This window comes from Rhopilema esculentum, chromosome 17, assembly GCF_057945365.1.
Source record: "Rhopilema esculentum isolate cy_ngs chromosome 17, ASM5794536v1, whole genome shotgun sequence".
Classification (NCBI taxonomy): Eukaryota; Metazoa; Cnidaria; class Scyphozoa; order Rhizostomeae; family Rhizostomatidae; genus Rhopilema; species Rhopilema esculentum.
This window is the reverse complement of record NC_142831.1, coordinates 55,465-81,663: the sequence shown is the minus strand read 5'-3', so window position 1 is coordinate 81,663 and position 26,199 is coordinate 55,465. Positions and strand designations below refer to the sequence as shown.

The window sequence follows — 26,199 nt, the reverse complement described above, 5'->3', positions numbered from 1 at the left end:
CTCTTTTCCACTGTGTCTGGCAACTTTATCCGAATTTTGCGATTAAAAAGTAGCTGTGCTGGAGGATATTTTGTTGTTGTATGTGGAGTGGCACGGTAATTTAGAACGAATCTGTAAAGCTCTTTCTTCCAATTTCTCCCCTCCACTTGTGCTGCTTTGATGGCTTTAGTCATTGGTTTGTTAAAGTTCTCAGCTTTGGAATTGGCTTGGGGCCACAACGGTGTTATGGGTTGAAAATGTATGCCATTTTCTTTCATGTAATTTAAATGTATGCCAAATGCCAATTTAAATGAAAATGTATGCCAAAGTTAAGACGTGTATATCTTCGTAACCCTTTATGAGTAGCGAAAGTAGTGATGTGACGGCTTTCTTCTGATAAAACCAGTTGGTGGTAACCAGAGCGAAGATCTAACTTGGAAAAAACTGTAGCACCATTTAACGCGTGTATAAGGTCGTCGATGGTAGGGCTAGGGTGGCGTTCCCGTTGAATCGCGCGGTTAGGCATTCTCATGTCCACGCATAAGCGAACAGTTCCGTCGTTTTTTGGAATTACGACCAAGGGTGATATCCAGGGGGTGCTTGTTTCTGCCACTTTTTCAATAATGCCTTGGTCTTCCAAATCACGCAGAGTTTCCGACACTTTCTTCCGCAAATGAAATGGTATACGTCGAGCGGGCTGAGCCACCGGCGGAACAGTGCTATCGATATGCAGTTTGATTTCACGGTCTTTAAGCTTTCCTATTCCATCAAATAGTTTCGGGTATTTGGCTTCCAAATTCTCGGTAGTGGCAGGGGTAGATTGTCCTGTTTTCACTGCATTTAGCTTAATCTGAATCAAATTTGAGTCAGCAGCCGTTGTGTAACTGAGCAAAGATCCAGAATTTCCCCGAACCACATGTAGGCAAACGGGCGCGATTCGGTCCTTTGTTTCGATCGTGGCATGAAATTTTCCCAAAACTGGAAGCTGTTGTTCAGAACCAGATGCAAAAAGCTTTGTCGTTGAACGAGAAAGATGGATATTCTTAGCTGCCTTGACCTGATGAAATGTTGATTCATCCAAAATATCGATCGATGCTCCTGTATCCAAAATCATTTTCACAGGGGTGTTATTAATTTTTACACGGACTTGTGGCATCTTTATTTCGCGTTGATCATCGCACGTAAACAAATAACCTTCGTCGCTGCTAGACTCTGGAGTAGGCTCTTGTGTATGTTGAGGTACTTTTCCATGTACATGATGTATTTTTCCTTTTTGATTTGCGAATTTATGACCTCCTTTCTTATGGTCTTGCGTAAGCGGGTCATTAACGGCACACGGTTGTTTCGCGCGGCTTTTACAGACTTTAGCAAAATGTCCAACACGCCCACATTTGCGACAACTTTGAGTCTTGGCGGGGCAAGGGGAAGTACGGTGAGGCCATGAAAAACCACAGTTGAAACAGGTTTTCAGCTGAGGCTTACGAACCAGCTGGGCGGTTTCTACCTGCATGAGACTTTCTTCTATATCTTTAGCTTGTGTATCGCTGGCTTCCAGAATACGTGCTTTTGATAACAACACGGCAAGTGTAAGCTTCTCTTCCCGCAAAGCAAGCCTTCTGAGTTGCTTAGACGAGCAGTTTTGTATAATCGCAGATTTAATTTCCTTATCTAAATCTGTAAATTCACAATTTGTAGCAAGTTTGCGAAGTCGTGTAGCAAATTGATCAGTAGTTTCTCCAATCTTCTGTTTGGCTTGGCGAAATTGAAAAATTTCAAAGTCGACATTTTTCTGCGGTGTTGGCAACAGCGGGGCAAAGTAAGTGTCAAGTTTCGCCAACGCTGTCTTGTAATCTGCAGCTTCATCTTGCTCAACTGGGAGGGAATCGAAAATTTCTTGAGTGGCGGCACCTGCTTGGTACAACAGTAAGGCACGTTTCTGAGCATCATCAGTTATATTTACGGCAAGTAAATATGTTTCGAAACGGCGTTTCCAATGTTGCCATCGTTGGCTTATGGACGTCGGGTCGGACACAGGGTCGAACGGTGGAAGCGGTAATAAATCTAATCGTGCTGCCGTCGCCATCTTAAATTCTGAAACTTAACAGAAATGGCATGTGCTTTCCCTCCACGTTATCTGCTTTTTGTTTTAATCCTCGTCGCCAAATGTTATGTTGTTAAAAAGGGCCTAATCATGTGCTCACATGTAACACGGTTTACTCCCTCGCCTCGTGCTCTACAACTAACTCCAAGTACCGTTACGTCATAATATGTTAATTTATTCAAAACATTACATTAATCTTGTCGAAATTTTACAAGAAAATGCTTTTTTGATGACGAGTAATTAAGAGAACATAATGTATACTTTGTCGTGGGAAGAAAAAGTTGGACGAAAAAAGTTGCGAAGAAAAACTCGCAACTGTTCTCAGAATCCGTAACTGTTCTCCCGCAACTTTTAAATTTTATTTTATTTTATTTTTATTTTAAATTTTATTTCAGTCAGAGAAAAGCCAGCACCGTATTCGAACATTTGATAATCATAATTAACATTACTCAGTATCTGCGATGAACAGTAAAATTCGCAATAGGACTGATGATTTATATCTTAAGATTCTAAAGAAACAAACTGGCGATTTTTAGTGCATGAGAAGTCACCTTAGCCGTCCTTAGCAACAGTGGCGGAAATTTTGGGGGTTTCGGAGGGCTCGGGTCCCCCCAAAATTTGGGCTTTCTTCGGATAATTGAAAACCGCTTAACGTGCCAAAATTACTCAAAGAAATCGTTCTGAAAAGGAATTTTAAGCTAGTCTAAGAGGCGTAATTGCCAAATTTGCTGCTCGTTTCGCTTGCAGGTGATCTGCATTTTCCCATTTTACCCCAGGGGCCTCTATAACCTCTTTGTTCTCTTTTTGCAAAATTTTAACATTGCATAGCTGATAAGATGTTAGCCAGTAAAAACAATCATCATCATCATCAGGTACCATCTTCTATCAGAAGGTTGGCTACCATGACCCTCCAACTATCCCAAAATCTGAGTTTTGGTTTGTTGTCATGGTCATAGATAAAATCATAGATATAATCAAACAATATATTACCAAAACCAAAACTGCTTGTGAATTATTCCATTTCCGTGAAATTTAGCCGAAACTTCCATCGGATTCTTCCGAATAAAAGTTATTTTCAAACATATTTCCCACTGGCGAAAACCAGATAAGATGCAAAAAATGAACGTACGACTTGTCAAAAGTGTAACTGGTCGACCTCTTGTATCATCAATTGTCTTAGATGATATATCGATCTTGATATCAAAAATGGATTGTTCTGCTTGCTACTTAATTATGGCCTTGTCAGCAAAGATTTCTAAAGGGTCCCGTCAAAAATTATCTATTTTTATCAAAAAGTGCAGTTCCTTTGAAATCATACATGATCCAAGATGTTATCTTGTCGGAAAATCATAGGCCTCCCCCCCCCCCAAATGAAAGCCTGAATTTCCGCCACTGCTTAGCAATTTTGTGCCATTTACTTCAGTATAACCGAGTGTCAAATAAGTCAAGCTCAGCTTTGTTTAACCTCTCTTGCCTAATTGTTGATCGCAGCCTGCTTTTTACACATTTTAGCTTTAAAAAGGTGCACTCGTCGCATTCAGTAATACCAATTGGCAACGTTGCCATTTCCTGTACAAAAGTACAGATTTATATGTGGCATTTATATAGGCAGACTGTAAAATAGATAACCATCAGTTTTACTGTCTTCTAAAAACCTTTCACTTTACAACTTTATTCTTATACTGGTTAGTCTCTTATACTGGTAATACTGGAACTTTCTTGCTTTTCTTTGAACTATAAATATTCTTTTATCGAACAGATTCGAAATTTCCGACAAATTGCCGAATCATATATGATATGGGGGGGGGGGGGGGGGCACGTGTTCCCTATCCCCCCAGTCATGAAGCTCCTTTTTATTAAGGGAGCTTGTTGAAAAGAACGTAATTGCGAACTGGAGTCTGATTTCTGATCTTATCTTACCCTTTATTTTACAAAAGGAATTGATTATCACATGGAATGAAGAATTGGCAACAAAAAGACAAACAGAAAATTACAAGAATCACCCAGATTGCACACTTTTGACTACAGCGATGCCAATTTGTTTCGATTTCAGCGCGTGTATAGGAAATGAAATGGCTAAGCTACAAAACTTTTTGGAGTATGTAAAAAGTAGCAACCCGACCAACTATTTTATTGGGAAACAGTGACAATCCTCACCGGGGATTGTTAAAGAACAATCGAACTAATAACGCATGCGTAGCATGAGTATTCGTCCCAGGATTCGCGATGACAGAAGAGATAGATGATCATGGTAGCAGTTCATTTTGAAGCTCATTTTCAGAACAATCTTTAAGTTCATGCAACATATTTCATTAATAACTTCTAGAGACAGAGCATGTTATTGTAATGATTTATGTTTGGTTAATTCAAGCCGTTGCAAAGAGTTGCTTTCCAAGTTTGATTTCAGCATATTGAAATCTAGGCCCAGACTAATTTGCATAGCAAGTTAGAGGCGGCAATGGAGCAAGAATCGTCCCTCGACGAGAGCGCTAAAGAGCCTGTTTGTGATGTTTGTAAAAAGAAGTTCAAAAACCAAGAAAAGCTGTCACTTCATATGCGATTTCATTCACTTTTTGGAAACTTTAAGAAGACACCCACCGAAACAACTTGCCTTCACGAACGCAGTTCGCAAGAAGCCATCGACGGTAAGCAATCCAAACTGAAACTCCGATATTTTTCAAAATCAAAAAATTCAATTGAATATACGTAAAAATTGAAATTAATTACGATGTTAGAGATATGTTAAATAAATAAATAACTAATCAGTTCCCCATCCAAATATAGAATTAATGCTCACGGTTGCATTTCTCTGTTCTGGTCAATTCTTTGTCTTTACATTTGTCAAAAATGGATCATAGAATTGGAATCTTCATGTTGAAATTAGTCTGTGCTGAAAATTTCATGTTGTTAGGACTGTCAGACAGTAAATTACCCCATTTTCAAGATTTGGCCTAAGATACATTTCAATTCAAATTTAATTTGTTGCTGTAGTGAATTTTTTTTACTACACTACAGCAGCAAATTCCAGTCGATGCTAAATAAATATTGAAGTATTCAAAACAAAGTAACTTGTGACTAAACAGTCCAAACAACATAAAGTTTTCAGTATAAACTAATTTCAAGATAAAGATTTCAAATCTAAACTCCATTTTTGGAAAGGTCTGTAGATGGTGTGATGCAAAATCGATGATAGGAGAATATCAGGGCTATCTGGATGATGTACTGGCAGACTAATCTTGAAGTCAATGAATCTCTAATTTGAAGAAAGTATAAATTGGCAATAAATAAATCATAGTGAATACAGTGATTGATTGAAGTGATATTTCTTTTGACTATCACATCAATGAAATGCTCATAGAAGAATCGGTAACATATAACTTGGAATGTATATTAACTCCAAAATTCTATGGAAGAAGATAGTTGATAATATGGTAGGTAGAGTAAATTTAACATTGTGGCTCATAAAAGAAATTTTCAAACTGCTCAGGTCATGTCCAAGAGGAACTTTCTTTGACATCCCTTCCCCATCTAAAATCCTCTTGCCAAGTTTGGTCACCCAGTTAAGAAACATTAAAAAAGATAGAAATGTTTCAAAGACATGCACCTTGTTTCATAACAAATGATTATTGGCAAATGCCCAGCGTTGATGCTAAGCTAAAACATTTGAACTTTTGAAACATTGGAATTGTTCGGCACTTTTTAAATTAGAAAATGTACCTTAAGTGTTTACCAATCAAGTTTCCTGAAACCAACTGATAGTTTGAACTTAGACAAAACATCAGCACAGTGAATTAATGTTGTTCTTTGCTTGCATGACATTTGTGTCAACCTTTCAGTCTTTCAACAAAATCCTCCAGATATCCAATATTATTTTCAATGAAGCAAACACAGATGGGTTTCATTCATGAATTTACTTAACTGTCATATCCTTATTATAGAATGGTGACCAAACAGCTTCTGTATTCCTTCCTCCTAAATGCATTACCTTGCATTGCCACACTTCTGATCATGCTTGACAATTATTAAGACCATTGTGCAGTCCCTGATGATAAAAGTCATTGACTATACTTGAGAACACCTTTGTGTCATCCGCAAAGATACATATCCCATTTTTTATCACATCTGGCATATCATTCACATAACATATGAAAATAAGAGGGCCCTATACACTCCCTTCTGGAATTCCACTCAGGACTGCTGACAACAAGAGCAAGATCCATTACCTATTGCTCTTTGATGTTTATCAAATAGGAAATTCTGTATCCAAACACATTCCCCTATGCCATAGTGACTAGGTTTCAAAACAGTCTTTGATGTGGCAAAGTGACAAATGCTTTAGCAAAGTCATGCCCCTCGTCCAGTATTTTAGTCGAAAGACAATTTCCAACAAAAAATTTGATTTACCGTAAAAAAATCCACCTATAGAAATATCTCAAGAGCTGACATACCAACAAAGGCTGTTCCTAATTCTTTTATCCTGACATTGACATAAAAGAAACAAAAGAAATTCACTTTGCTGAATAACAATACCAAAGCTCATTTTCAAGTGCTCCTGGAATGCCTTTGGGAGAGATTCATAAATAGGCAGCATCCTTTAATATCAGGAATGAACATGAGGAACATTGTATTGTTTAATATCAGGGATGAACAATGCACAGGACCTTCTGGTACCACAAAAAGTAGAACAGATTGCCATTAGTTCACACAACTCAATTTTTAAATGAAAAAGGAACATATATATACCCATTTGGCCATCCATCTACTTGACTCTGCTATGAAGACAGTTTTGTTCAAAATTATACTTTGAAAAAAGGTATATGCTTATGATAATAAACGATAATTAATAAATTATTCTGATGAGTAACGAAATATTTCTTGTTGCCTAAAGTAGAGCCCTCTTTGAAACTTTCCTGTAATCTATAAAAATCCTCAAAAGAGACCCTGACTCACAATCCATGACATCTATGGATCTAAATTAAAACAGACATGATTTTTTTAATTCATAAATTTGCTAGGTCATCCAGTGTCTTTCAACATTTATACTTTTACGAAAATTATTTTGCTTAAACAATAACAGTGTTGTCGCCCTCTCTTGTAGAACAGGACCTTATAAGCTTAAAAATTTGAGAGACGTGATCAAGAGCTTCCCTTCATAGAAGCTTGTTTTTTCAATTTCATGACATAATTTTCAACCAAGAAGAGCCTGCTGAATTCTTTTGATACAACAGAATAACCACTTTGTACAAGAAATGAATATTTGGTACAACGTTTCATCAGGTTGTGCTCAAGAGTTATGCCGAAAACGTCGTACCAAATATCAATTTCCTGTACAAAGTCGTTATTTTGTTGTATCCAATTATGTTCATTTTCGACATACCACACGCACAACTTCATCTTATCACTACATTCCCCATCTAATCACTATACTGTGGTCTTTGTCTATAACTCAATACTGTAATCTGTTAGCATGCTACAGATCTTGCGTTGGTCATATCTTGCTTATAGTTTTGACATATCTGATTGATTTCAAGCTATTCATGGATTCTTTTTAATGTCATTATTGCTAATGGAATCTCAATTAAGATGTTACTTCAGAGAGTAAAAAGAACTTCAGCTTTGAGCCAAACAGCAATTTTCTTGTGTATATATAATAATTTTTAACCATAGATTAGAAAACACCTCAACCTTCCTCCAAATAAAAATTTTCCTTAGTTGTTTCAGCAAAATTTTCCTGGTATATTGTGAAGCAATATTTCTTAAAAATGGGGTTTAAGTAAAATTAATTATTTTTAGGCATGTAGGCTCGTCACTCCACAATTAATACAAGGCTAATACACTTTTAACAGCAAAACATACATATTTCGACTAACTTAGACCAAATATTACTAAATTAATTACAAATACAGAGATACATAGTTATAAAGTTACATGCTTCTTAATACACAATGCAATCAACGTAACAAAAAGCTAAATACTTTGTTAATCGTTTATGAATCAACAAATAATCGTAATATTAACTATCGAATATATGCATCAAGATACATGGGAAAACATTATTTGCTTCAACGTAGCTTTCTTATTTTTTAACCTTTTTCATGGAGATTATAAACTCTATTGAAAAATTTATCTGATTGTAGCAGACACTCATTATCTTCCTGACTCATAAACCAGATGAATAGATTTTATCATCTTGTTGACGGAAACATTTTTTAGGTAATTGCGAGTAGATTTTGGGTAATTGTAGCAGACACTCATTATCTTGCGCATATTTGTGAACTGGGGATATGAAATTAGGAAATGGATCTCATTTTCCAGAACAAGAGTGCCACTAGATTTACAGAATTCATAATATAGCTTTTCTCTAAGGTTTTTTGTGTCCGATACCTTCTGGTTTCTATTGCCAAACTGTGAGCACTGAGTCTCAGCTTCGTAATGCTCCTTTCAAGGAACTTAGCTACTACGTCAAGGTAAGGTTCAAATTGAAAAGTTGTCTTGAACAAAACAAACGATTTCCTGTCTTTTGCAATGGGCAGATTCAAATGATTCATTATTTGAGACCTAAAACAAATATAAACATTCGATTTGATAACATTAGAATCATCGTACGGATTTATGTTGTAAAATGATGATAGAGATCGTGCTGTTGAGATCCAATTATTCCATCCAGATTCTATGCTCTGTTCTTTATAACAGTACTTTTCGCTCATGTTGTATACTCTTATCATGCTATGAATTGGCCCTCCTCAAAACTGCTGCATCGTTTTTCCCCTTGTGACAGCTGTGAAAAGGTAATGTTTTGTGGACTCAATTTAACATATGGTATTCACTAGCGCAAACATAAAAAGTTATCCGCTGCCTGTCATAGTCATGGTATAACCATGCACATGCTTTTCCTAATTTTCATATATCTTTCTCGAATATTCTCGGATTTTTCTCTGAACTGAATATGTTGGTAATTGCTGAAAGAAAAAGGAAATTTCAGAATACTTTTCATAGATATTAATTTTAAGTTTTTGCAAAGAGTAGCAGAATATTCGGCACAGAAAGTCGACTGTTACCCAATGTGTAAGGAGTTGCTAAGTCGGCTAGAAATAATGACAGAAGTAAAACTGTAAATCCAAATTATATTTGTAGCTTTGTATCATTAGGCTGTATCCAATTCACTTTGCAGGTATATTTATATCAATAAGTAAAACCAAGGGTCGTTTTCATAAATTTGAGAAAGATATGGATAGATTTTGGGCAATGCTATGTTAAAAGGAACCTACAGGCATTTGCAAGACTGAGCTTTAGTTTCATCCATATTTTGAATATTCCATATAGGGTTACTTTTCTTTGCTTCTGCGCCTGCTTGTAGTAGCAGACATAAGAAAATCAAAGTTTCGGACAAAATGATCCAAAAGTTATCCGTTTCAATGTATAAGTGGAATATTGTTTACAACATCTGCTCAAACATCGAAGATATGTAGTTTTTCATACAAGTTTTTCGTGTGGATGCGTTCAAGATTTCCCCAGTTTTGTTTCTTAAAGAATATGACCTCAACGGTTTGTTTTCATATAATCAAGAAATTCAGCTGAAGAAAATAAATTCTCATTTTGTTGGCCTAGTCATTTAAGCCTAAAGTCAAGTTTATGTCAACTGTTACTGAGAATCATGAACTAGCTGTATTACTTTTCTGCGAATGAGTATTGTCAGTCATATATTCTGTTTTTTGTCATTGCAGATAACGGTGAAGCCGTTGAGCCACCAATCATACCCAAAAAAGCAAAAAGCCGCAATGCTTCATCAGTTCTTCTTGTTGAGAAACCGTTTCGATGTACCAAATGTGGCGTAAATTTCAGCTCAATGAGAAATAAAATGCAGCATGATCTTCTTCATGCCAAGAGAACAAGTGGATTTGAACAACGAGGTAGTTCAAAGTATTTGAGTTTTTCATTAGTATCTTCACGTATTCCTCCATTCTCATCCAAAACGTTTTATGTTGGTCTGTAAAAGTCTATGTTTGTTAATGAATTATGTAAACATGGGCATTATAGTCTGATAAAAATTATTCTATTTCCAAATGTTCGTAGCTCTTCTAAGGAATATTCATAGCCATGTTTTGACTGAAATTTGTACTGTTTATCGCTTTTGATTTCAGGAACATACACAACGGAACTGAAGTGTAGTATATGTAAGAAACGATGCCGAACTGAAAATGGGCTGCAAAAGCACTTCGAAACGGAGCATACAAATATGCACGACAGTGGTAGCACTTCATGTACGGTCTGCTCAAAGAAATTCAAAAACATGAATTCTCTTGATGTGCACATGCAATCAGAACATGCGGACAAAAAAGATGTTAATTGCAAGTCACCAAGTTCTTCAATAACGGTAAATGACTCCCGTGTCAACAAAGCATCTTGGGTCAACTTTGAAAGTGTAGTTGTAACGAAAAAAACAAATAACAGAAATGTTCTGATGTACAAGTGTAAAATTTGTGAGACTTTGTGTTTCACAATTCGCAGTATCAGACTTCATTTAAAGAAAGACCACGCAAAAAAGCAGTTAGGTCCTTCAAAGTGTGAAGAATGTGGAAAAGTGCTTGCCGGAGAAACTGAATTAAAAAGACACGTAACGGTCATGCATAGAAATAAAGAGAAGAGAGCACAAGAAGTGGTCAATTTATCCAAAAATGAGATTAAAACTGATTATGAAGCTGTAAGAAATGAACCAGAATCATCTCCGTGTTTCCCACCAGACATAACTGATAATGGAGAATTATTTCATTGCGAGGCCTGCTTGATCTCATTTCCAACTGCTTTGAAAATGAGAAAGCACCTAAAAGAGAAACACTCGCGGCATGCGCTGCACAAATTTAACTATATGATCAAAGGTTTCAAGAGATTCAAAGTTGGATACAATTGGACAAATGGAGCTTCAAGATTCTCATATCAGTGTTTGATTTGTAAGAAACAAACCAATTCTCTAGATAAAGTTGCAGCACACATGAAAAGTGAGCACAATATCGAAGTCTCTAAATCTTTATATACTAAAAAGGAAGAGGGTTATAGTAACAGATATAAAAAAGCCACCAACCTTGGTCAAAATCTCTCTGCTTCTGCTTCTGAGCAAGCAAAGGCAAATGAAGAGGAAGATGCTAACAAAAGCTCTGCGCTATCTGAAACGAAGGGGGAAACTCCTAAGTTTTTTAGGAGAAAAGGTTTCAAAAAGAAAAGATTTGGTACAAAAAAACTGAAACCAAAAGGAAGTCACGAAGACCCATGCCATTGTTTAGATTGTGGGGTTCTCTTGAAAACCGAATGGGAGCTTGATCACCATTACAAAACCGTTCATTCCGGACCAAATTTCCAGGTTGTGCCGAAATACAGTGTTGTTAAAGGAAAGTATAACCTGTTTCTAAAATGCTTAATTTGCGGGAAAATGTGTAGATCAAAAGGAATCTTGAAGCAGCACCTACGTTCCCATGATAAAACTGCTGCAGTAGGAGGGAATTCCCTTGGTGCCAATAATCAGGATATTCTAGCTGGAGACCAGACAGTGAAGAGCCGAAAAGGAGGTGCTAAACGAAGTGGCAGTTGTATATATCATTGTAGAACATGTGGAAAGTCATTTCCAAGACTATTTAATTACAACGAGCATATTTGCGTGACTGAAGACTCTGCCAACCGCTCTTTAATTGAGGAGACTGAAACACAAAGCAATATGGAAGTAGTTTTGCCAGAGTTTGTCAGGGATGTTAGTGACTTTGTCAAGACAAAAGGTAAAAGTGAAAATGACACACGCAAACTAAGTCTTACTAAGATCACCCTAGAAAAGAAAAAGAGCCAAGAAGAGAATATGGAAGATAGCCAGCTTCTGGCTTTGGATCATAGAAATGTTTTTTTGGGAAGTATATGTCGTGAGGAGCAAAGCACGGAGACTTCTACTCAGAAAGTTCTTTTCAACCCTGAGGACACTGATTGTGTATCTTTGCCGCGATCTCCATTGGTCATGAAGGACAAAGCAGTTTCAGAAATAAAGCCAAGCAAAAATGGAAAAAGAATTTTAAGTAGAAAATACAGTTGTCGTTTTTGTAAACGATGCTTTCCGCATCAGAAGCAGCTCTCAAAGCATGAAAAAATACATACAGAAGCACATTTACATGCATGTAGTAACTGTGGTAGGTCATTCACTGCATTGCACAAGCTACGATACCATTCTATGAGGTGTATTCTGAATAATGAAGGCAGCGAGCCTCCTATCGGCAATGTTGGTAAACCTAATGCGCATTGTGTTGTGAATGAATCGAGTTTCAATGGCCGAGTAAATGGCAATACATACCCATCGTATGCCAGAAAAAGTGAATACACTGTTTTTGATCCAGCTAACAGACCAGACCAGGTAGATCTCAATGATAACATCGGCATGTGTAATGATCAGCTTTTTGAAGGCCCAGTAAATATTGCTGAAACAAGTGCTAATCATTATGAGGGTAGTAGCAATTCATCGTTAGACCATATCGTCATTGCTGATGTTCGTAGTTGTAATCCTGCCTTTTCACAGAGAACTGATATGGTAAAAAGCAACAATATTTTGAAGAACCAGATAGGCGTTTCAAACGTTGACCCTGTTGAGGCTAATGATGCACCAGGGTTTTACTTGGATCCGCTGCAGGCCGCCCATTCAAGAGCTGAAGACAAAGCATCCCATCCCGTTACAGTCATATCACCAGACTGTGCCAAATTGAATATGTACACACAAGGCACAGTTCTTCTTGTACCGTACTTTGTACCAGCTGGGGAAACTTACTCAAAGGTTGGAGAGCCGCATTCAGGGGCAGTTGCTCCTAAACCTGCTATGTTACCTCCAGGCAGTTTTATGCTAAGCCCAAATGATTTTAATGCCAGGATAAGCCCCTGTGCCGATTGGAGATTTTTTTCCCACCCATTGGAAGCAAATATTCAAAGCCAGGTCCCTGTGGCTGTGGAAGAGGTTTTTAAAGCCCGGATGTGTACCGATGAAAGTGCACTAGAGGTGCAGCCTAGTGGAACATATTCAAAATCAAAAAAGGAGAGTAAATCGTATGACTGTAGTGTTTGTGCTGAGAGTTTTTCTACTTTTGGAAACTTTATCAAGCACCGGGAAAGCCACAAGAATTGATTTAAGTTGCTTCAACAAAAATAACTTGTCGAACAATAGGACAGTTAACTACGGGGCTTGCTTGTAAATATAGATATATAAATTACTAACAATATACGCTTTTCTATAAATGTTTTGAAAAAGACACATTTGGGTAGAAGGCTGGGCTCTAATTCGCTTAATTTTTCATTGTTTTTGGATAAAAACCATCTTAACAGAGAAAATAGCATAATGTCTCATGCTATTATTTCCCCGTCCTTTTGTTACACAGCAAGTTTTTAATTAGAATTTTCAGAATGGTCATCTCAAAACTTTCAGGAATAGCATTTACATTTAATGAACTGACCGAAGAGTGATCCCGTTTTTCACTTGCTAATGATGGGTCTTGGACAATCGACTCTTTACTAAATAAACCAAGAAGAATATCAAGTCCACCGTAAAAAAGATCTACGTTACAAACTATTTTAAATTTATGTTTTTTGGTACAGTAAGAATACTGCCGAGTTTCAAAATATTGCTTTCGACAGAATACTGCCGCAATAATACCGATGATGTATATCATTTTCCTTTTTTCAGGATAATATTTGGATATGATATTATTTTGTGCTTCACTCTTTGTGGCTTTTAGATATGTTGGAAAGATAACAAAATTGGTTAAAAATAGCACAGATTCTGGTATTTTTATAAAATGAATTATTAGTTTCTTATTGCCTCATAACATTATATATTTCATATTTATTTGTTAGTATCAATATTCAGGTTATCTCTTAAAGACTCTGCCTGATTAAGCTCAAAATAAGCCTGATGCCGCAGTACAAAAATGGCCTGTTACTTGGCCTATTTGGCTTCAGAAAAGTCTCATTTGTTTTCATCTAGGCTAATTTCAGGAATGGGCCTAGTGCTGCAGCACCAAAAGCACTCACCTTAATCCGGCTTTGGTCGAAGATCCGCGATTCCATGTATCTGCATATTGGTTCAGTAGCAAGCCAATATGACAAGGGTTATTGATATTCCAGCTTCTCTTGTTTTTACAAGCAGCATTCTTAATACCATGAGTCTTGAACGGAAACTGCCAGATTGTATCAAATTATCTACGTGTTTTGTGCTGTAAAAATTCTCCCTTAATGGTAGAGGTTTTGTTGTGTGGCAAAAATGTCCACCTGCTTTGTAAAACAAGTTAAGGAAGACTTTGTGGTGATGCATAGAGCAGAGAAACTAGAACGTTTTGGCAAAATCGGCTTATACAGCCCAGTCTTGTCTATCAACCTTTGGTCATATTTACGCTGGTATAGATAGCTGTACTTTTTCAATAGCAAACACAGTCAAAGATTCAAGGTTACACCCACCAAGTTTTCATATCTCCAAAGATATGTAACTAGTGAAAGATTCAAGGTTATACCTACCCAACTTGACGACGTTTTTCTAATATCTTGTTAAAGAAATATTTATTTTTCACGAATAATAAATAATTTCTGAAGACGATATCGGCGAAAATAGTTTTTCTCGTTTTTAATTCTACAGTATATGTATATTGCCTTGCTGTCAAGAATGCTTTTTGATTAATGCAATTGCTAATCTGGTCAACTCTGTAAATCTCTCTTGCCTAACACGTGTGCTTGTAAGTTCGTTTGAACATCTTTGCTGCCGTAATTAACTATATTTCTAGCCGACAATGATGTAGTTAAAAGTAAAATTTAGACGGCAGGGGGAATCTAATGAATTACACAAGTTCAGAGAGCAAGTTAGACAATGAATTTTGTGAAAAATCTAAGGAACGCCAAGTATGAGGATTGACTCTGAACAAGGAATATGCAGATTTAAATCTCAAAGGAGCCTTGCCAATTTTAAGTTAAGGGTTTAAAATAAAAAAGTGTGCTAAACTACTTTTGTTTCAGTTTCGTAATCAGATCAAATCGTAAGGTATAATAAAGAGGGGGTAAAAGGGGTGTTAGGAGGTAGAAAGTTGGTGGTAGGATCAAAGTTCGAAACTCGTACTATAGCCCGTAATCAAGTAAACAAATTTGGGAATTTTCTTGATTTATTTTCGTTGTAAGATAAAAATTTAATGAAAGAAGTATCACCAAGTAAACACTACAAAGCTTTTCCAATCGCAGTTTTATAAAACATGGCATTGCAAACAAACAAAATCACGGAGAGTTTCTTAAGTCAAACTTACTTTTATCAAAATTGCCTGCCTAGCTCAGCTGCATTGTGAAACGGTAGCGTTTAGGTTCGACAAGAAGAGAGACAAGATAACAGACTTCACTTCGTTTGGATACTCATAGACTGATCATTCCAAAAACACTCAGGATCATACAACTTTTTAACAGGAACTGACAAGTTTTGTACCACGTGACTCGTTTCATCATTCGTTACATATGATATCATATCGCGCCCTCAGGTTAACTGCTTGACCTGATAGAAAAAATAAACATATTGGTATCATTCTCATTACTGTATCTTAGGTTTTTGACTGTCGTTCGAAAAATGTCTTCTAGGTAAACCCCGTGGTTATGGGTTGCAGAGTGTCCAGGGATATATCCTTCCAACGAGAAAGAGAAAGTCAGCAAAGTTAAAGGCTCTGGTACCCAGTATAAGTTAAAGTGTACTATAGTTCTTGTGCAAGCCTAGTAGTGCAGAAGATAAATGCAGAAATACAACAGGCTTGTGCAAATTATGATACAAGCACCAAAATTTCAGAAAATAGTAAGTTTGACACGCTAAAAAAGATGGTACAGTCCCCTAATTGAGGATCTAAAAATGGACCTTTGGAGCAAGGCATGATTTTGATCTATATCACATGTTGTTCAGCGTGTCAAACTGTCGTTATATTGTGAATTTCACCTTTCTATGATCTGACTTTCTCCGTTTATGGCCAATGGTACGATTAGGGTCTGTATCAGAGTACCTTAGTCTAAAAATAGACCTAAGGGGCAAGATATGATAACATCTTTTTCAGCGTATGAAATTTAGTGTATTTTGAAATTTTGGTGCTTGTATCACAATTTGCACAATACTGCTGCATATCTCCTCCCCTGTAGGATAAGTATCTCCCATTATCACCAACCTCGACAGCACCATCCACATTCCGTCACATCACCCACCACTCCTTCCTTCCTCACTTTCATTAAAATCCCATTTTTTCTCCGCTGTGCTGCATTCATACAATTCCATATCAATTAATCCGGTATCATCATCGCACATCTCACTCCTCGTTCGTTCCATTTTCTCTGATGAAGCCCTATATGCCCGGCCGAAATAAATATATAAGTACTTGCTAAATTTTATTTATTTAAAATTTTATCTCATCACGTTGGATTCTCGTCGTCGTATTGCTTTGTTCCTGACCCTCTCTCTCTAGGAGAAGTAGCCTGTTTTCCGGACCCCTTACTTGATACAAGGATGAGAGCAATCAAAAGCTATCAAATACTTTCCATTTTTCTGAAATTGATTGCAAGATGTAATGGATAGCTACATGTGTAGCCAATATAGAAGGTTAAAAAAATGTGAAAATTTGAAAAACGTTACTGTAATACAATAAATTGGTCGCTTATCGAAGATCCTCGAATTATCTAGAAAGGAATTATCTACAATAAATTTGCACCATACAAAATAACGGTTTTAGAGGCTGCTGCTATTTTAACTTTCGAAAGATGACTGAAAACGTCATGGATGGAAATCCAAAAAGTAAAACAAGGACCAAGCGACACCAATTCCAAACGGCAAACTCTACGTTATCTTGATAAAATCAAGTTTTCCTTCTCGAATAATCCTATTAGCAAATAGGGTCAAATCTGCATCGGTAAACAAAACTAAATGACATAAGGTTTACGTGTCCAATCGAGTTGTGGCTTATATGAAAATCCGATAAGCCGCAAAGAGGAACTTTTTTGCTGCAATGGAAATTGGAGATTGCAGGATAAATGATTTTTCAGGCAGGATTATCAACATTACAATCAAGGCAGGCAGGATATAACTGTCCATGGAATGTCTGAAGCTGTGCTCATTTGGGCGATTAAAAGTTCAAATGCTACTTCAGAAAAGGTGTAGCAATCGCAACACCAAAATTAAGTTCTCGTTAGGTTTGGCTAATTCTGATTAGAGCATGCAATTTATGTTTAAACTGAGAATGGACGTTAGCTTTTTGAGTCGTCAGCATGAAGCAAGCCCTATAGTGATAAAAGCAATGTAATCTCAATGTTGGTATTACTCTTTGAAAATTTAAGAGTTTATAAATAATAACGATTATCAAACTAATGAAAATTACTGTTTACCGGTCTTTCGTAAAGTTACAGTTGCCTGATGATAAATGTAATATTTTGATTATCCCCAGGAGAATTGGAATTACACAGAGTTGAATTTATTCAGCACACCAACATGGTGCAGCAGTCGGTGTTTGCTTCATTACCAAAACTAGGAGAACCTCAACAATCGGCTGTAATCCAATCGGCCTGTAAGCCACTTGACCTCGTTGCTTGTTATTTAGAGACAAGAACTTCAGTAACGGTATTGAAGAACATTCAAGAACTTGATACAGAATTTGATACAGAGTTATTAGCTTGCACCTGATAAAGAACTTCTGCAATGTAAGGAATCTTTTTAGAGTCTTTGTAATCTTCTGTCACTAGCGATTGGAAACGCAAGTATTTGAATATAATTTTGTTTTCTAATGCATATTTCAAAAAATAAATAAAACAACTTATCGTAAAAGGGAGCTAAGCCATGATGATATGTGCAACAGAGCCTTCCCATTTTGTCTACTTTCAAACAGTTTTCAAGGTTTGGAATTCAAACAAAAATGGATAATAAATATTTGAAAAGTGATATCAAAGTTTGTCGCACAAAGTGAATGAAGTTCCAATCTCATTTTGCAGCTTGGCGTCTTTGTTCTGAGTATCTACTTTGCTCAGTGAACAAAAAAGCATTCAAGGCAGGCTGAAGGATATGAGTAGTTGGCTCGAGTCAGTCGCCATTGGTTTTCATCACAATGCAAAATCTTTGCTGAAACCGACTGTCTTTTTCAAGTCAGTAGGAAGACGCCTTTTCCTAAGGTTTTAGACATAAGGATGATTTGGGGCAGAGAGGGGCATAAAATTTTAGGTGGACGGGCAATGCTCCCCGTGTCCCCTCTCTTAGCTTTGTGCCTGGTTCAAACACCGCACTTGACTCTGTTTTTTGAGGCCGAATGATTGGATTGGATTCCTTAGAACATGTGCGGTGCTATCCACTCAAACATTTTTTTAACATTCCATTATACTTCATATTCTGCTCTTTACATTTTAAGTCAATTTTAGCTAGTTGAACCTTAAATGTTTTATTCTTTTCATCAATTAACAGGCCTGCCTTGATATCTTCTCGAGCTTTTTCAAATTCATTGATCTCAGTCCAGGCAACTGATCTTCTATAAAATGCTTTAATGTTTCTATTATCAATACACAACGCTTTTGAGCAGTTCTTGACAACATGTTGAGGAAGTCCTAATTTTATCTGGCAAGCTGCTATGTTGAGGTAAAATGAAAGCTTCAAAGAATTTACTTCCGACAGCAGGTCATGAGGAAGATCATATGCTGGTATTAATCTTTTTAGACCACTTCTGTAACTTTCCATTGCGTCTTCAACAAGACCATCCTAAGAGAAACCAAGTACACAATGCATCAAAACGATAATGAGTTTGCGAAAAAAACCTAACATCATTTCTAAAATGTATGTGGGGGTAATCAAACATTTTGTGGGATACAATATTCACACATAACTTTTTCTCTAGAGATTAATAAAAGGGAAACTGCTGTATCAATATAACAAAAGAAAAGCGATTAAAGTGAGAAACCATAACAACGTTCAAGAGGCCATTTCAAGATGCAAGCTGCTCACCAAAAGATAAATGAAGAAGCTAGTTACTTTTAACAAAACACAGAAATAAACTGATTGATGTGGGCAGACTTTGACTAAACAATTAAATGTACAAATAAAGTCTGAGAAGCAGGAAAGAGGTAGAGCATTTCAAAATTTACAAGATCTAGGCAGGAAACAAAAGTTGTGGGATTTAGTTCGTGCATTTGGCGAAGAGCCTTGGAAAGGGGGAACAATGGAAAAGTGTCTGCTATTGCGTGCATGTCTCAGGGGTGGTTACAATTCCATAACGATGGGGGAAAAGTTGGGGTTGTGTTTGGGTGAAATGAAAAAACCTACATTACTTTAGTTTGATTAAACTTAACAAGATTCTCTTTACTCCACTTGTCGATTTTTGCATGGCAAGGCTGAAATACTTTTTCGAAGGAGGGTGTTGGTAGCAGAATTATGTGGACAATTCAAGAAAAATGTAGAGCTCACTTAAGTGTCGTCAGCAAAAGAATAAATACTTGAAGTGGTGGAGGTTAGTAGATAATTTATGAAAGGATGAATAAAACAGAAGTTAAGCGACAACCTTTTCAAACACCAGCATTAATTGAGTTTGGACTGGAGAGGTAGCCATCAACTCTGAAGGCTATGAACTTGTCTGAGAGAAAATCGCTAATCCAATTTATAAGGTTTTGATAAAGACCAAACATTAGGAGAGTTTGGAAAGAAGGCCTTTGTGTCAAATATGACCAATAAATGAATGAGTTTGAGCATTCATGATTGGAAAGCAGCTAGTCAATCATTTTCTGATATCATGGGTGCTCAATTTTCATCCAGACAGGCAGAAAAAGCATGTTTTAGTTTTTAGTCAACAGAAGTGATTTCTTTTGAGTAAAAGGTAGTCACAAAAAACAAAAGCTGAAGCAATTAAGGAGAATGGGTATTGTTGTCAGGCCATTGGTTTATTCAGCATTTGATTTGTTAAAACATGATGCAAGAGATCGAATGATAAATCTCAGCAATTTGTGATGAGGACAACAGAGTAGATTTTGTTTTAGGGCCTCTGTATTTAGTTTTTTTCAGTCTACAAAAAAAAACTTGATATCCTGTTTTTTGAAGTTAAAATGGCAAAATACTTTGTACAGTAACATACCAAGAAATACCTTCTTCCAATCTCTTTCATTTGTTTTGCAAACTCAACTCTTTCAGCAACGGACATATTCCATGGCTCCTTCTCCTTAAAGGAAATTCAATATGCTAATTGTTTTGTAATACCAACCAAAATGAAAAACTTTTGCAACTAAATTTTTCTAAGTATGCAATGTTTTAGGGTAATAGGGGCTATAAGTATTTGACTCTCACACCATTCAAAATCTGAAAATTTTAGTAAATGTGCTGCTAATCAAAACAATAGAATAGGCACATGGCACACTGTGAGCAAAAATGTGTGGAAACATCACCCTGTTTAGGACTTAATTATAGGATGAGGGGAAGGTGTTCATTAATTCTATTTATTTATAATTTATATTACCAGATAATGAAACATAAAATATATTATTTATATTATCATAAAATATATAAAGTACATAAAACCTTGCTACAAGGATGAACCATATAATCAATAGGTTTATGGTCATCATATTGTTGGGTTAAAAAAGGCCTTATGTAAAGTGAAATCTGCTCTGTCTTATCATCATTTACTAGGTAGAAAATTCCCTTTCTGGTTTCAAATTAAGAGTGGGGGCAAGATTTGGTCACATAGTAAAAAAACTGGTCTTGAGCACTTTACTACAAAAGGAAAGCTGACAGGAAAAAAAAGTAGGGAAGGCATAGGGAGAAGCACATAGATGGTCTGCATAGGTGACTAGGTGCTGAGTCAGCCATAGAAGTAGTTCATAGAGTGCGGGATCAAGAAAGATGGAAAACCATGATTGTTAAAACCTGTGGGTATGACACCTAAAGAAGGAGAACTAAAAATAAGATGCCGCCTCGTACAGCTTATCATTGTGGATTTTTGCAACTTTGTATAAGTTAGAACATTTTCTATGGTCCTAGGAGATTCAACTTATGCCAGTTGAATTCTAGGTATATTTAGTTCAGTTCAGTACAATTTAAAATTCCACTACATTGAATAAATTTAGTTATTTTGCTTACTTATATTAGAATGTAAGTGTTTGAACTAATACTAGAATATGAAGCTAATATTTTCTTTGTCTCTTTAGTCAGAATACCAATATTCAGTTACAGCTTTAGTAGATACAATTCTATGTTTACATTAATGAGGCAGGGCTACACCCTCTTCTTCACATTTCATGAGAACTGCCTAGAATTTTGAACATCATTCTATAACTTTTGAAGGACTTGAGAAGTCAAAGTGGAATTTTGGATTTCATCATATTTGGTAATGATGTCTAGGGTATGTTAAAATGAATGCAATCAAACCCATGAGTCAGAGATTTAAGAATTCTTGGATGATTTGACATGGAAATGTTACTCTTTGACAAAGTCTTTGAGTCTTTGTTCAATTATAGTTCTAATACTGTTAGATGTTGCAAAGCTAAAAAATTGTACTGGAAACTGCAAACTGAAGCATTTTTTTTACAAAATTGACTTTTCATCTAAATGACTTTCTTTGTGAGTAAGTTTTTTGTTAGTGTTCACAAATTGACGAAAATGTTAAAAACCACCAGGAAGAAGCTTCCCATGATAATTATTGTCATTAACTGTTTGTCTAACATGACTTATTTTTACAGGTATGTTGTTTATAAATTCAACAGATACCAGGGATCTCCCTGTGTTTGGCCAAATCTCCCTGTTTTTCTCTACAAAAAATCTGAAATCTCAAAGTTTTGAAAATTTTAGGTTGACAGGTCTAAAGCTTTTACATTTCAAACCTCAAAGCAGGGCAACCGAAACAGAGGAGAAGGGGGCCTCCAGATATTGGGGACCTCATAAAATAAGTTCCATTTTAAGAATTGAATAAAACAGAGATAGCAAATGCATGTCTCAAATAGTTACAAATTTAAAAATGATTGCAGGAAAATGACTGTAAGAAAGGTTCTGAAATGCACTTTAAGCTGCAGAGGGCCTTGCTTTTCGGTTTCGTCCTAGAGCCTCTGAAACCTCTCGGCAGCTCTGCTTCAAAGGAAAATAAACCATTTTTGCAAATGGGGGTGCTCTCTCCTTGATAAGTTTAGCTGTTGAGGAGGTTCCTCATAAAGCCTGATTTATATGGAACAAATTTTTCGCGCGAAGCGAATTTTTTGCCACAAACTTTTTAGCTGCAAATTTTTCTTTCAAATTTGAAGTTCAATTTACACTGGCAGAAATGTTTATGCGAATTCGCTGCAAATATTACAAAAGAATATAGCGACTGTCCAAAGAGTGCTCTTATCAGAAAGCTTAAAATTTCAAATTTATCAAAAAAGCGAGCAAAACAGCAAAAAGCGATACTGGATTAGAAACATTCAGGACATCTTTAGCAATTTGAAGAAATTCTTGCCTAATATTTTAATTTTGACATATTGGTAGAACGATGAAACTTTCAAGCCAGTTTTCGTCAATTTGAAATTCAAATGTTTGAATAATAATCTGATATGAATCCACTTACATGGATTGTGTATGAGGAACAGGAAATGAATAATTACCAACCAATTTTTTTGATGTTTTATGGGCAAGAGTGTTGGAAAAAAAAAATGCAGAAAGATTTAGGCCATCTGGAACCAAAACAGAAGTCAGATGTCTTCAAATGCTGTTCTGATTGGTTTATTTTACAAGGCCAAAAATTTGGCAGCGAAAAAGTGGAAATGGTTTATACTTTTTCACAGCAAATTATTTGCTGCAAATTCGCTGCAAATTATTCGCAGCAAATTCGCTGCAAATTTTCTACAACTGCAAATATTTTTTGCGGATTCGCGGCAAAAAATTCGCTTCGTACGAAAAAATTCATCTCGTGTAAATCAGGCTTAAGAAGCTCTAGTCATACAATTTGTTATATGTTTTCATGTTGTTATAAGTCTTCATGTTTTTCAAACTTATATTTAAATTGTACTGTACACTACCAGGACAAAAGTATTGCAACACCCAAACGAAAATAGCATCCAAAAAAATTGAAGTTTTGTAAACTAGTATCTTTACGCTGAAATATTCCCCTCAAGAGAGAAAATAATCAGGCCAAACCAGTAGTCAAATTCTTTGAAATTTATCGAGGATTTCGAAATACTCAGAATTACAATATTAACCTAAGAAATCTTACAGTTTTAAGAAAAAGTATCTGCAGTGGTAAAATCAAAATATCGAGAGGATAAGGAGTTTGTAGTTGTGATAAACTTCGTATAACTGGTCTTTTACTTCTAAAGATTTTGAAACTTTCCACAGAAAACGAAAGCAAAATAGCGAAAGATCAGGTAACAACAAATTAAGTCAATATTCCCGACTTCTTTAGCCCCAAAATTTTCCATTTCACCTTGGGTAATCTTTCTGGGCACAGTTAGGCCCATATAAATAGTGCGAGTAAATGCAGTGAAACATGTCAAAATAATGCAAAACAGTTTCTTTGGTGGAATCAAATCAATGCTAGGAAAATGAGGAAGGCTGTTTTTATCATAAAAAGCAATAGATCCCCCTTAAATGGCCATTTTTACTCAAATTTACCTGCAAATCTGCAAACTCTATGTACTTCCTCGGCTATCACAAAGACCTAACCTTAAAATAAACGAATATTTGTTGTTGCCAATAAAAATGATCTGATTTGAAATCCACAAGGTTCTCTAAGGTCCAAACAAAAACTGACTTAGAGAGTTTATTGAGAATGAAACAGAATCCCAGTGCATTTCATCAACAATTTTTGTGCATCAATTCCAAAGCAATTTCCCGTACTTATCAGAGCCAGAAGCACCTCCACAAAGTTTAATTAAAAGTTACTTGAATTGCTGATTTAAAATTTTGAAAAATGGAAATGGAATATTCGAATTAACGCTTCATTGAATTTGCAATTTTATTTGCGTGCAATTGGCTGATTAAACAATAGCTAAATCAGACAACAACAAAAGTTATTGCATGGTCCGCCATTAATCGCCTTCGCAGGTGTTACAATACTTTTGTTCTGGTAGGGTATGTTGTAATAGAATAGAGTAATAGAATTAACATTGTAAAGGCCTATGTAGTGGAATTTTTAAACAATTTAAAAAAAGTGAAAACCGAAACTCTTTCGCACGAATATTTTTGTGAATGTGAGCATGCGTGGTGTCACTTTACCAAATTTGCAGCGAAAAAATTTGATTCGCAGAAAGTAGACCACAGTCCTACTTTATCCCTACGAATCTTAACGGATGTTTACGTTGAGAGGAGCCCTGAAGCAGCCTTATATCATCCTAATTCCTTATCAAATTTAATTACAAAATACTTGACGGTCAATTCTACTCGATGCAACATTCAACATATATAAAACTATATTTTATACAATAACTACTATATAATAAACATTTGTTTACCGCAACGTCACTCATTATGGTTCTGTCACAGAATGGTTCCTGCAGGGTGTCGTGATGTTCAGTACAAACCTAAACGAGGCGGGAATAAAATGGTCGTCAGGTCGCCCATCGCCCATACTTCCACTGTTGCGATTGTTTGCTTTATCCTAAAAACTAGCCTGCGTGCAAAGTCAGAAATTGAAAAGGGGAGAAAGAGTGGAGTCTGCACAACCGAGTCGCTTTTCTTGTTCGCTGACATCAACAATTTATTCTGAGCACAAGAACAACAGCTTGCCTCGCCGTCCCATGCAAAGACTCGCCAAGAGCCCCGGCCCGGTCTGCAGAGTATGGCACTTTCCGACGAGATCTCCGGAGTAAAAAGCCTGGTGTGCCGGTGTGCACCACCAAAAATTTCTGGTGTGCTGGTGTGAACCAGCTATTAAATTTCCCCCTGTTGTGGTTAAAGTTTTAAATTTGCATTTCATCGTAAAAATGCCTCACGTGCCTTCTTCTTTTGCCCGCCCTTTCTTCTTCTTGTCTGGGTCATTCCAATAGAAGCCACAGAATTTTCTATGGGACCACACCCAGACACGCCCATATTAGTTGCCACACCCAAAAATACCCGGTGTGCAACAGGTTTTGAACAAAAATATCTCCTGTGTGCACATGCCATACTCTGCAGACTGGGCCCCGGCGGGCTCAGTCAGTTGGTCCAGTGGCGTACCCAGGGCTGCAACAGCGGGGGGTCTGGGGCGTAGCCCCCAAAAATATTTTTGGGACCACGCCCTTCAAACATTCGCAAATGCGGGGACACGCCCTTTTTGCAAAATTTCCCCCCATTTTTTTATTCATGTTAGCTACGGTAAATAGCAAAGCATTTTACAATTGTTATTGACACAAGCATACAGTATACAAGCATACCTGTGTGTTCCTGAAAGTAGAAACCGGACCCTAATTTCTCGATTCTGAGTTGCTTAAAATGTACTCTTTTTTCTGAATTTGCCAAATTTTGCAACCCTTTTCACTGAGAATATTCTCAAGCTCAAGCAAGTAATTTGGAAACCAATATGGGTAAGAACCATTCTATTTCTCAAATTTATGTTTAAAGACATATTAAAGCGCAGAATTCACTAATTTTGAGTTTAATAAAAATCCCTTATGGTTCATAATGTATATTAACAAAATCAGACAGCAGTAAAACTATTACTGCAACAAATTGCTTACTTCACAACATTGTGTTTAATATTTTTTACAATGGAATGAAAAAGTTGTGTCAACTTCCAAATACCCTGCAATGAGTAAAAACTAGCAGATCATAAAAGCTATATTTTCTCTCACAAAGTAGATAATCAATACTTTTTTCTATTTGACTGAGATTGTGCAGCACCATGACCACTATTTGACATATAGTTTAAAATGTTGAAAACTGCACCATATTTCTTAGTGCCATCGACCTTTAATTTGACAGAGAATTCTATTGAAAAGAGTAATAATTACAGGAGAAACACATGGAAAAATCACAGAATTAGCCCATAGCCTATTTGTGTTATATAAGAGAAAGGAATTATTATAATGTTAAACCATTCATGTCAATGTGCAATCAACTGACAAAATATATGGAAAATGTAGTTTATACATAACATAAAAATATACGATGTATCATCCAGCTAGTTTCCACCCATTGTCTA

General features: G+C 36.3%; 3 protein-coding genes across 8 annotated transcripts; 1 reads left to right on the top strand and 2 right to left on the bottom strand.

Moving 5' to 3' along the window:
- Positions 1-262: 262 nt before the first annotated feature.
- On the bottom strand, positions 263-2,062 carry LOC148958117 (uncharacterized). The gene has a single exon (XM_089113540.1). The coding sequence runs from the start codon at positions 2,060-2,062 to the stop codon at positions 263-265; it is 1,800 nt and encodes a 599-aa protein (XP_088969666.1).
- A 2,209-nt stretch (positions 2,063-4,271) lies between these two features.
- On the top strand, positions 4,272-13,954 carry LOC135690585 (uncharacterized). Its single transcript, XM_065208215.2, has 3 exons — positions 4,272-4,725; positions 9,805-9,990; positions 10,222-13,954. The coding sequence occupies exons 1-3, from the start codon at positions 4,539-4,541 to the stop codon at positions 13,221-13,223; spliced, it is 3,375 nt and encodes a 1,124-aa protein (XP_065064287.2). The 5' UTR covers positions 4,272-4,538; the 3' UTR covers positions 13,224-13,954.
- On the bottom strand, positions 5,629-25,183 carry LOC135690667 (uncharacterized). 6 transcript variants are annotated; one of them, XM_065208481.2, is made up of 4 exons: positions 24,533-25,183; positions 20,194-20,277; positions 18,738-18,830; positions 5,629-9,039 (listed from the first exon to the last, which is right to left on the bottom strand). In XM_065208481.2, exons 1-4 carry the CDS (start codon positions 24,545-24,547, stop codon positions 8,974-8,976), a joined length of 258 nt encoding a protein of 85 aa, XP_065064553.1. In that variant the 5' UTR covers positions 24,548-25,183; the 3' UTR covers positions 5,629-8,973. The 6 variants fall into 6 exon arrangements, with proteins under 6 accessions (XP_065064553.1, XP_088969494.1, XP_065064475.1 ...); XM_089113368.1 differs by lacking the exon at positions 5,629-9,039 and adding an exon at positions 13,211-15,617 and having other exon boundaries at positions 24,533-25,160; XM_065208403.2 differs by lacking the exon at positions 5,629-9,039 and adding an exon at positions 15,624-17,781 and having other exon boundaries at positions 24,533-25,180.
- Positions 25,184-26,199: the final 1,016 nt, after the last annotated feature.